The 11,216-nt window shown below is 51.7% G+C and overlaps 1 protein-coding gene across 2 annotated transcripts; it reads right to left on the reverse strand.

The window, feature by feature from the left end:
* Nucleotides 1-3,054: 3,054 nt before the first annotated feature.
* On the reverse strand, nucleotides 3,055-10,043 carry BARHL2 (BarH like homeobox 2). 2 transcript variants are annotated; one of them, XM_002751061.7, is made up of 4 exons: nucleotides 9,872-10,043; nucleotides 8,072-8,765; nucleotides 6,082-6,307; nucleotides 3,055-4,145 (listed from the first exon to the last, which is right to left on the reverse strand). In XM_002751061.7, exons 2-4 carry the CDS (start codon nucleotides 8,703-8,705, stop codon nucleotides 3,833-3,835), a joined length of 1,173 nt encoding a protein of 390 aa, XP_002751107.2. In that variant the 5' UTR covers nucleotides 8,706-8,765; nucleotides 9,872-10,043; the 3' UTR covers nucleotides 3,055-3,832. The 2 variants fall into 2 exon arrangements, with proteins under 2 accessions (XP_002751107.2, XP_078188526.1); XM_078332400.1 differs by lacking the exon at nucleotides 9,872-10,043 and having other exon boundaries at nucleotides 8,072-9,410.
* Nucleotides 10,044-11,216: the final 1,173 nt, after the last annotated feature.

Here is an 11,216-nt window from a genome sequence, read left to right on the forward strand (position 1 = left end):
CACAAGCTGCTTGTTTAAAAAGGGGAGGTGGGATCCGACAGACTCCTGGGGAAGAGCTGCCTAGGCAGGAGTCAGATGGCAGGGAGGCGGGAGGAGGGAGAGTAAGCAGTTTTATTTGCAAGGGAGGAAATCAGCTGTCTAATTTGCCATCGTATGGGCTTTCATTTTAAGGGGTGGAGCAAAACTAAACTGATACTGGGTGGTAGGTATCTTTGCTGGAGGCATGGATCCAAGAAGCAATCACTACTTTGCAACTCATTGAAAAATCACTAGCTTGGGCTAGAACAGCTGGCTGCTAGCCGGGGAGTTAACGTCTTCCTTCACACTCACTACAGATTTGTGCTAGGTTTGCTGGGGTCCCTGAGCTGATCTTGGTGTTGGCAAACCTAAGAGGCCTTTGCTGGTTTTTAAACATCTCTCTGAAATAAGTTTGTATTACTGTGTTTCTGTAGGAAGCAAAGATTGCCACTGAAAGTCCCTGTTTTTTTAGCCTCCAACTTAATCAAAGGAGCAATCGAAGTCCAGCCACAGAGTGCCCTTCAGACACCAGCTGAAGGTGGGAAAAAGAAAGAGTACAGCTCCCAGGGACAGCTGTCTTCTGGTTCTCTTTAACTCCAGCTTTCCCATGAGAATAAGCCTTTGCCTGTTATCTTGTTTCTTGCTTCTCAGAAAACCTGGGGTTGTACTTCTCACCTCCTAGCCAACCCCCCAATTTAGCTGAGCAGGCACAATAGGAAAGAAGAACCCTTTGTGAAGAAAAAAATTGGGTTTGCATTTTACTTTTAAGCAGTTCAGGGACTTTTGAATACTAGGGCACCTGCTGACGTGCCCTTTGCAGTACTGCTGCAGGAAAAAAAAAAAAAAAAAAAAAAAAAATGAAGGAACCAGGCACTCTCCCAACTTTCTTCCTTGGACAATCTCCCCCACCCCCAACATCCAATCTGCCAACTTATATGCAACAGCAGGTAACCAAAACAAATTTAGAAAAGACATTGAAACATTCCCCTGCATGATTTAGGGAGTGAAAGAAAACATGACTTTGAAGTAACTTGGATTTAGGGAGGACTCTAATGGATCCTGAGTGATTGCTAGCAGCAGAGGAATATGAGATTAATTAAGAAATCTTGATCTCTGTAGGCAAAGTGCTTCCACCTGCATTGTACACCTCAGGAGTCCAAGTTTAGCCTCGAGAGTAAAGTTGCAGTAGGCAGACTTCCTGGCCCACCCCGGTGCAAGTGGCTAGGGACTACTGGCAGCAAATGGGTGCTCTAGCCTTATTTGGATTTGTAGTTTTGTGTGGTTTTCATACCTGGATCTGAGTTAATTCTTTGTATAGATTCTTTGTATGGGTGAACTCTATGGCCTCTCAAATTCCTCCTTGTGCCCACATTTGACCAACCCCAGTTGCAGTGCAAACAGAAGATGTAGCACCCTCAAACTTTAGAGAGGCCCTTTTCAGGCCTAGGCAGACCACTTTTAAACTGCTTAAACTTGATCAAAAAACCTAACTGCAAGATGAAACAAGGAGAGTCTGCTAAGTGCCTAGGCATCGGACATACCCGCTGGACATAACGACACCCAATTTCCAGCCAAGCCCAGCTGTCTGAGTTTGTCTCAGCTAAGCAGGCAGAAAATAAGAAGGGCCAGTCCAGACCCTTTTGTTAGAATCAAATAAGACCAAGACCAAGTTTAAAGCAAATTGATGAGCTGGAGAGAAATCTGCAAACCACTTCCTAATTAGCCAAGGTCTGATCAAGGCGCCCCCAAGCAATTTCTGCCTGGATTTCACCTTTCTTCCCTTCTTCCTTCCCATCCCTCCTAAATATACATTCCCACATCACTTCACATTTTTAAAAACATTTTTAACTACACTAAGGTTCAAGCATCAGAGAAAGTTGGAGGCCAGGTCCAAATGTATTTTAGCTGCTTGTCTTACCCCTTTGTCACTGTACAAAGGGGTAAGAGCAAGAGTGAGGATAGAAATGTGAGGATGCCCAGATTGGGAATCTGACTCTGGCTGCTGGGGAAGTGACTTGGGGGCTGGAGAGGAGTGGGAACAGTCTTGGAACTGTAACCCTCCACTTAGTTGTTCCTTCACACAGTCCTGAGCACTGAGCCTGATGGGGAGCCACATGGGGGCGGGGGCGGCTTAAGGTTAACTTAAGCCAGGATGCTACAAACATTTACTTACACACACACACACACACACTCTCTCTCTCTCTCTCATACTCCTAAAACAGGCAGCAGGCCTCCTCCACACTCTGGATAGGGTCTCCTATTTTGCAGTCCCAGTTGTCCCAGGGGTGCAGATAAAAGCCTTGGCAGCCAATCTCAGCCTGGGTTCACTGTTACATTCCAGCTCCAGGCCTCACAGCACAAGGAACTCACTAGAACAAGCGGCACCGCTTGGGGCTGGGAACTGGACGACCGCCGCCAGTGACTGAGAAGGCAAGGATCAAAGCCGCCACAAGGGTTTGTTAGCCGGGCCTCTCCATGTCCCCTGGGGGCGTCCTAATTGCTCGTCCCACAGCCTCCCGCTCGCAGGCTGTCCGAACGAACGCACGGGCGCCCAGCCGCAGGCAGCAGAACAGCTGCGAGGCCCGAGGAGCGTCCGCCCTCCGCAAAGCCCCTGCCGGCTTTGTCATCACTGCCCAGCGTTTAGGACCCTTGCTGCCCCAGGACGACCCCCAGGAGAAGAAGGAGGGGTGGACAGAGGGATCACCACGCCGGTCAGGCTGGGGACTCTATGCAGGCCAGGACCGCAGCAAAGTTGGCCGCCGACTTATCCACCACCAACAGCCTACAAGTACAGATTTTCTCCACCGCCTCCTGGGTTGTTTTGAAACCATCCACTTAAAAAAGAAACTCACACATATCAAATAATGGCTCCAAAGAGGCCAGCACGAAAAATGGAGCTGCTTTTATACAAGCCAACCCCACGTCTACGGATTTTGTAAATTCCTAATATTTCAGGAAAAAATTATAATTCTAAACCAAGTCAGCATTTTATCATTGTACATTCTGCTTTAGTAAAATCAGCTCCCTTGGATTTCATCACTTGTTAAAAAAAGATAAACTTTATTTTTGTAATTTTCAATCACAAAAAAATCTATATTTTTGTCTAAGCATTTATTTTACTGAATCAAAAAGACATGAAAAGAAAAATCATGTTTTTACTAACGTATATAAGTGACTCTTTTTGGACAACATATAATAAATATGATATATCACTTATCACTCAGTCTTTCAAATGTACATTTTTTTTCATATTATGGAGCATGCCACTTTTCCAAAAGAAAAAAGGTCATGAGAAATCAGTGCAAAGTTCTCAGTTACCCTCCTCTTTTCTCTGGGGCAGACGGAATGTCCTCGGCAACACCTTTTGCCTCAGCACTTGAGGCTGGCTGTCCATCTACAATTCTCTCTGCCCGTGCAGTTTCCGCTCCATGCCCTTCTTTCTCCCCTCCTTTAGCCCTCCCTCCCTCCCTCCTGCTTGTCCCTTAAGTCATTTTTTAAAAAGAATTGGAGATTTTTTTTTTTGATGTTTTCACTTACTGGTCGCACTTTGTGTGGGGTCTGCGTTTTCACCAGTCACACTGCTGTGGGGGAGCTTTCCAGCTCTGTTTCTAGGGGTAGGGAGATGGAGAGCAGAGGGCTGGGTCCTCTTTGGGGGCCCCCCCACCCACTGATAAGCATCTTCCTTTCTTACTCCTCTGCCTTCCAGAGTCAGCTGCAAAGGAGGCCTAGTGGCCTGGTCAGGGGAGAGGAGGAGCAGCAGTCCGGGCTGGCTAGGGACTTGGGGACGGGATTGCAGTGCCTTCGCTGCAGGTTTTCACCGGGGGTGTGGGGTGCCCGGGATTGGGCTGGACAAGGGATTAAGGGCTGGCTGTCCCCCAGGCCCTAGGCCGTGGATGAGCACGCGGGGTACCAGGGGCCGCTGCAGCTGGGGATGGGGTGCTGGAGGAGTCCGGTACATGCTGCTGTACATGGCAGCGGCAGCCGCCGCAGCCGTAGTGCTGTCCATGCTGCCCAGCAGGCTTGGGTGATAGAAATAAGGCGACGGAAACATCCTCTGCAGCGCCGAGTAGTTCCCTGCCTCAGCCAGCAGCTCCAGGCCCACCGCCGTCTGCCGCTTCCACTTGGTCCTGAAAGAAAGTGGGCGTGCAGGCACCCAGCAGCTGTGGGCATGGTCCAGGCACCAAGACCCGGCCCCTTCTCTGGCACCCTCCTGCCTCCTCCTTCTTTCTCCCCTAGGTGGCTGGAACACTCACAGACGTCTTCAAACTGGCAATGCACCACATCTCCTGCCCTAGGCTTGCTCCCAGAAAGACCCAAACCCAAAGTCAGTTTTGTGAATTACACCTTCAATGGCTGAGACTCTCACAAATGAAATCCTACAAGCCTTGCTGCCTTTTCCTAAAGCTCTGCTCTGCTGTTGTCCCTCTTATAGTTTGGCTACTTCCTGAAACTTTCCTTAGAGCCAAAGGAGACTTCCACAAGCAATTACCTTCCTTTTTCCTTAGTTCTCCTTCCACAACACTGCCCCCCCTCCCCGTGCCCAACAATTCCAGACTCTGCTTTCAGCCTCTCTTCCTTCCCCTGGGGCTGAGAGAGAAGAAACCAAAAAACAAAGGGATGCAGAGACTCCTGGGCCAGGGACCACAGCCCGTCTTAGTCCCCAGGGCTGGGAGACACATTTCTCTCATCAGCCGAAAGGACTTTATAGTGGGCAGGGAGCTTAAGGGGAGGATGACAACAAGGTCTTAAAATGGAATTCATTTGAGGGAGGGGTCTCCCAAGGGCAAAGTACCTCCTGGCCGTTCTGTGGGGGGAAATGCATTTCAAGGTATTTCCTCCTCAGGGAGAAAGTAACAATTAAAACCTGTGATCAGCTTTTCTCTGTCTCCTTCCTCCCCCCGCCCCATACACCCTGCTAGGAAGAAGAGAGGAGCAGGCGTTTACTCAAATGCATTTACTCAAATGCCTTCTGAAGGAACGTAGGGCTGGTGGGCCATGCATACCCGGCAGCTCCAGCCAAATTAATAAACATGTCGCCCATTTTAAATTGGCTACAAATGACACTAATGTTTTCCGACAGAATTAGGGTGGCTGAAACCGTATGTAATGAGACAGAAAATTATGGTAAAGATGACAACTGGATGGGCATTTCCAACCACATTTATGGACGATTAGAACACAAACGAGAGAAAAGGAGGGGGAGAGAAAAATCGAGACAAGGAGATGTGCGGCAGGCTTGAAAACACAGCATTGCCTCTGCCTCCAACTGCCCAGGTTCCACTCTACACTTTGCAGCCCTGTGAGCACTACCAGCCACTTTGCTTTCTTAATTTCCCTTCTAGAGAAGGAGCAGTGCCAGGTAGGCTCTGCGACACCTTTGCTCCATGTTGAGACAGCAGAGGCAGCCAGTACAGGGGACAGACCCCCACTCCCTCCTTCTCCCAGTCTGGATGCTTGGCCAGCCACCCATTTCTCCAGCCTGCGGCTGCCAAACTAACTCCAACCCAGCTGGGCTCTCCTAGTCTCTGCAGCTACACTGACCAAGGCTTGGACCCTGCTTCTCCTAGCCGCCTTCCAGGCCAAAGCAAGGACATTTACGTCGACACTTGGTGGGACAGCTCTGTGGAGATAGCAATAGCTGGGCTAAGCTGTGTTACGCTACAAACATTTGGAACCAGCCTGGGGCGGGCCCAAGGGGTGCACCGCGCAGGCTCTCTGGGTCTGAGTGTCAGCTGCACAGATGTCTCAATTTGAGAAGGTGTGGCTTCATTGATTTGGGGATGAAGTGGGGGGAATTCCAGCGGCTCGGGTTTCAGAGGGAAAGCAGCACCTGTTAAAGCACTTAGAAGTGCAAAATTATCCAAATTCCAGCTGCCCTTTGGTCCCTCTTATCTTGGAAGTGTGGCTCATCCCTGCCTCACCATTAAAGCACCCAAGTGCCCACTCCAGGGTCTCTAACTCTCAGTCTTTAGAGTTTCTAGAAGCCAGGAGGGAAGAAGATGGGTGTAACGGTCATGACTTAAATGGTCAGACACCTCTGCTCCTCTAAACTGCCTCCCTTACCTGCGGTTCTGGTACCAGGTCTTGACTTGGGTGTCAGTGAGGTTGAGCGCTGCAGCCAGGTCCATGCGATCCTGCACACTCAGGTACTTCTGACGCTCAAAGCTACGCTCCAGTTGATTGAGCTGGTGGTCGGAAAAAGCAGTCCTTGCTTTTCGAGGCTTCTTGGCTCTCACAGGGGGACTCTCACGGCTACTCGTAATCTCCCGGTCTCCTTCCTCCTTTGTCCCTACCATAGAAACCCAGCCACAGTCATAAGTTAGCCTGGAATGGCAAAGGACTGAGTGTCTTGGCATTCACTTCCATATTCCCAAGCAAACCACTGGCCTCAGGGGACTATACTCTGCCACCCGCAGAACACACACATTCGGGCCTTACCCCGTATGGATTAAGAGAGCTGTTTTCAGACTGGAGAGTACAGGACCTTGTTCAGAGGTTCTAAAGCGGGTCTAAAAGGGTGTCTGATCTTCACATAGTTGGAAGTTAAAAAGTAAACATTAAAAAAAGAAACTTTTTAAAAAGGGTTATTTTGTTATTGCTTTCTTGATTGAGAGAGATGCTGTCCCTTTTCTTTATTGTTTTCAGTATGACTCTATTTCACTGATTTGGTACTCTTTTTTTTTTTTTTTGAGGGGGGGGCATCTTTTTCATTTTACTTTTTTCTGAAAGTTCTGGATGTTTCTCTTTATCAGATGCACTTGGGAAATGTTGGGATCAAGCTTTCTGAAGCCACCTGCATCAGTTCTTTTAAAGCTTCAGAAACAATATGTCACCCAGACACCGAGTTGAGCTCAAAAGCACTGAGCCCATCCAGGTGACAGTGTGGAGATTTCCGGATTCTATTTGTCAACTTTGGTTTTTTACTGAAATGCTGGGAAATCGATATGTCAATCCCTCCCTGTTTGTACCCGTTTGTGCAGTGCTCCTTGATCTTCCCTGCAGGAAGAACAATAATCTCTCTAATTGACCCACTGGGGAGGTTGGTGCACAAAAAATCGCCAGACCAGACTGTACATCTGTTTTGGACACTATTATGCTAATGCTATAATAGTAAAATGAGGAGCCAACATCCTACCTTCCAGTCAGCACATTTCTTTACCAGAAAAACAAAGATTAATAATAATAAATAATGTGTCTGTAAAGGAAGAAAAATCGCTCCTGTTATGTTAAAACTCTTGCCACGCAAAGACTACATTTACTTATGAAATTGTTTGAGGAAAAATGGGAAAAGAGAGTTGAAGGGCATTTCCATTGTCATCTTTTTAAAAAAAACATAAAAGAGATTAATTCAAAGATTTTATTTTTATAAATACTACCTCCTAATTAACTTGTAAGGGGCCCAAAATCTTCACAGGATACAAATATTCAGTTGAGGCCATAGGGTAAGAAAGGTGTTTTTAAGAAACTGATTACAAATTTTTACCGGCTTCCCTATACTAACCACGATCTAAAGTTGCTCTGTTCATGAACTCAGAAATTTTTCCTTCATTAAAACCGGTAATTCCTGTGATGGTGTTTAGAAAATAACGTGGGCAGGTGGAATCATTTGCATTACAGAATAAACACCAAGTTGTGATCACACCATGCTAGCTAAGTGGTTTCTCTCTCCCACCTCGCTCTATTCCCATTCTCATTCCCAAAGTCTCGGCGAGGAAAATCCCAAGTCCATCCCTTTTATCAAAGAAAAGTATTTCCTGTCAGATGCTCTCCGATGCCCCTCAATCCCCAATAGATTAAAATTAAGCAAAACAAATGAAGGAGCTAGATGGCAGTGAAAGTTGTGGGTTAGAAATGTAACAATAAACAGAACTTCGAAGAGTCCCCAAATCGCACGCCCAGGCCTCGCTCCGTCTTGCAGTCTTTCCACTATCGCCCAATCCCCCGAGAAGCTCCTGGAATCACTCCCCAGCAGAGATTTGCTGAAGGCTGAAAGGGAGATTGGGAACCAGGAGGACAAGCTAGACTGCCGAGAGCGCCGGGCGGCACGACTCACCGTGGCATTTGATGTCGCTCTGGGAATCCTCCCGCTTGTCGAGTTTGGTTTTGCTGTCCTCCTGCTCGAGCTTTGGCCTGAAGCTCTCGTGCACTGCGTTGCTCTCCTGCTTCGGGGTGTGGTGGGGAGAGGATACACTGGTGCTGTAGGGTGCACATGCCGCTAGAGGTTTGCTGTCGCCCAAGATGTCCTTAATTAAGAAAGAAGATGTGGAAGTCCTGGGGGCTGAGGCAGCGGAGCCCAGCTGCTGGGCGGGCGGCGGCGGCTGCTGTGGCGGCGGCGGCGGCTGCTGCTGGGGCGAAGGCTGCAAACTTTGCGTCGGGGCCGCGGCCGGCGGCGGCGGCGGCGGCGGCTGCTGGCTGTGGTGGAGATGGTGATGATGCTGGGGCGCGTCTGCTACCAGATGCGGCTCCGAGGGCTCCATCGTGACCGAGATAGGAGAAGGCGGCGCAGTCCCTACGGTATCAATCTCTGAACAGGGAGACGGGGTGGCCTGACTCCTAAAATCCGCGGTCCTGGCCTCACCGAGAGGGCGGAAATCTCCATTCATCATGCCTGGACTGCCCGAACTGGCACTGGACAAAATCGTGTCTATTCCAAAATTCGACCCGCTGGCCCCTTCCATTGTTGTCATTTCTACATGAGGTCCACGCCACTCCGCCGTTCAGCAGCCGCCCCGAACCAGCGAAGGAAGCTATCGATCGTAAAACAAAATAAACACCAAACAATGTTGCCGCCGCTTAAAAAAAAAAAAAAAAGTGGGGCGGGGAGAGAAGGAATGGTAATTGGGAAGTGGCAATCGGTGGACACTTTCGACACAACTTTTTTTCTCTTATGCAAAAAGTAGGGGTGGGAGAAAGATGCAGGAGGAGTTACAAAAATTTCTGAGAAAGCTCGGAACGTGCGCTCCAGGAACGATCGCGCACGTGGCGCGGCGGTGGCGGCGCGGGGGACCCAGGCGAAGGCGCAGGCGGCGGGAAGCGACCCCGGAGCCGCCGCCGCCGCCGCTGCCGCCGCTGCTGGGGTCTGCCCACAGCCTGGCACCGGGCGGCAGCGGTAGCGGCGGCGGACGCGGCAGGTGCAGCGACCGCGAAACCCGGAAGGCCGCGCGCCCTCGGAGCTCCCCCGCGGCTCCCGAGGTGGCAGCCGCGCGCCACACGGCCGCCCCGTAGCCGAGTTTCTTAACTTTCTTGGAAAGTTGCGGGGCACACACGGCCGCAACAGCCGCGGCAACCCGAGGAGGAAGAGGAAGAGGAGGACGACGAGAAGGAGCAGGAGCAGGCGGAGGAGGCAGCGGAGACGCGGGGCCGGGCGACTCCGGCCGCTGCCGGGAGCGTTCGCTTGTAATCCGGCTGCTCGCGGGCGGCGCCGACCCCCTCCCGTGACGTCACGGCCACTGCCGCCGCTCCCCGCGCCGCGCCGCGCCAGGCCCGCGCCCCCGCTGCCGAGGCCGCGCGCAGGCCCCGCGCCCCCATTGGCCGCGCCCGCGCGAGCAGCGACGCCGACGTGCCGGGAGCCAATAGGCGCAGCGCTCGCGAGCCCGTCAGCGGACGCCACTCGGACCCCGCTGCTCTTTTGAGAACCCGCACATCCCTGCGCCCGCAGCTCTAAGCCAACTCCGAGTCCGGTGGTCCCGGTGTCCACAATCACTAGTGCGGGCCAAGAGGAAGGTGGGGGAAGAGAGCAGAGGGAGACCAGAGAAAGGGAACCAAAGGGGAGAAGGAAAATAAAAATAGCAAGGATTTGCTCGTTTTCTTAAGAAGTCAGAAGAGAGGGAAAAGAGGACGGGAAGGGACTTACCTTTAGGCTCCAGCGCGGCAGCCCTCGCAGCCTCCCCAAACGCGCGCGGGAATAGTCCGAAGAGGAGCGGAGGAAGGGGATCCCTGAAGGAACCCACAGAAAAGTGTGTCACTTCAGGAGCCGGAGCCTAGCCTAAGCGGGTGGGCGAGCTCTGGGCTCTGATTTCTCCCCTAACGAACTCAGGCGCTCGTGCTTGGCGCGGTGGGCGGCGGGTCCCTGAAAGGGACATAGTCGGGGCCGCGTTCACAGGCACTCTCGGGGAGCAGGAGGCATGAGGCTCCAAGCCGGGACCCCAGCCTGGTCTCCAGTGAGAGCCCGTGCTGGAAGAAATGCCTGGCCAGACGCTTTCTCCCGAACAGGGGAACTAATGCCCGAGGAGGTCTCTGCTGGCGAGGGCAGCCCCGGTTCAATGCGGTGTCGGGCGGGCGCGGGGCTCAGGACCCAGAGCGGCGGGTCTGCAGCCCGCGCCCCAAAGCAGTCCGTCCACCCCTGCCCCCCGCCCCCCTTCGGTGGGCGCTTATTTGGAAAGGAAACAGTCACTGCTGATCCACCGGGGACCCGGGGCGTGACTGTGACGCCTCGTCGGAGGGTATCAACTTGCATTATTTTCTCTAGGACGTCTCCAACCTGTCTCTTGTTGAATGTCAGAGTAATGGGAAGTGCCAGTGACAAGACGGCGTATTACTCCTGATTAAGTGCCGTGTCAACCTAATTAGCAGAGTAATTATAAGGTGCCAATGAATGATTCAAAGTTCTTTGAGTTACATTTTACTCCAAATTAGCATTTTAAGAACCCTAAGAATCTGCCGGGCGGGACTCACTCCCGTGACTAGGTGCAGAATGATGTTCGCGTGGCCTTTAACATCTGCAAAGGCTGGGCCGAGATCTGGGGTTTAGTTGCAGTTCTGGAGGTCGCTTTCTGGGCCACAGCGTTAATCTATTGAGGACGAAGGGAGGGGTGTCATGGAGGCAAATGACCTCCTTGGACAAGATCTTGCCTTTCGGTCGGAACTGTTTTTGGTTGAGCCCTGAGCCCTGAAGGGGGTAGCTGGGCGACTCACCCTGCCTGCGTTTTCCTAGGGAAATCGATGTGTTTGACCCAGAAAATGCCTGCACTATTTGGAGGGTGGGTTGAGCTGTTTCTTATCGTCTTCGTGCCATTTTTCCTAGGGCTGCCTCCGAGAACAGCGGGGAGAGAAGGGACGAAGGCGAGGAGATGCACAATCCGGGCAGATCTCGCTCTTCTCGGAAGGCCAGGGGAGTTTGGCCGAGGAGCCGGGGTTGGTGAGCTGAGGCGGGAACGCGGGACGTGCTCCTTCCCAGCAGGGGCCGATGCTGGCTAGAG

The sequence above is a fragment of the Callithrix jacchus genome, chromosome 7 (assembly GCF_049354715.1).
Source record: "Callithrix jacchus isolate 240 chromosome 7, calJac240_pri, whole genome shotgun sequence".
Lineage (NCBI taxonomy): Eukaryota > Metazoa > Chordata > Mammalia > Primates > Cebidae > Callithrix > Callithrix jacchus.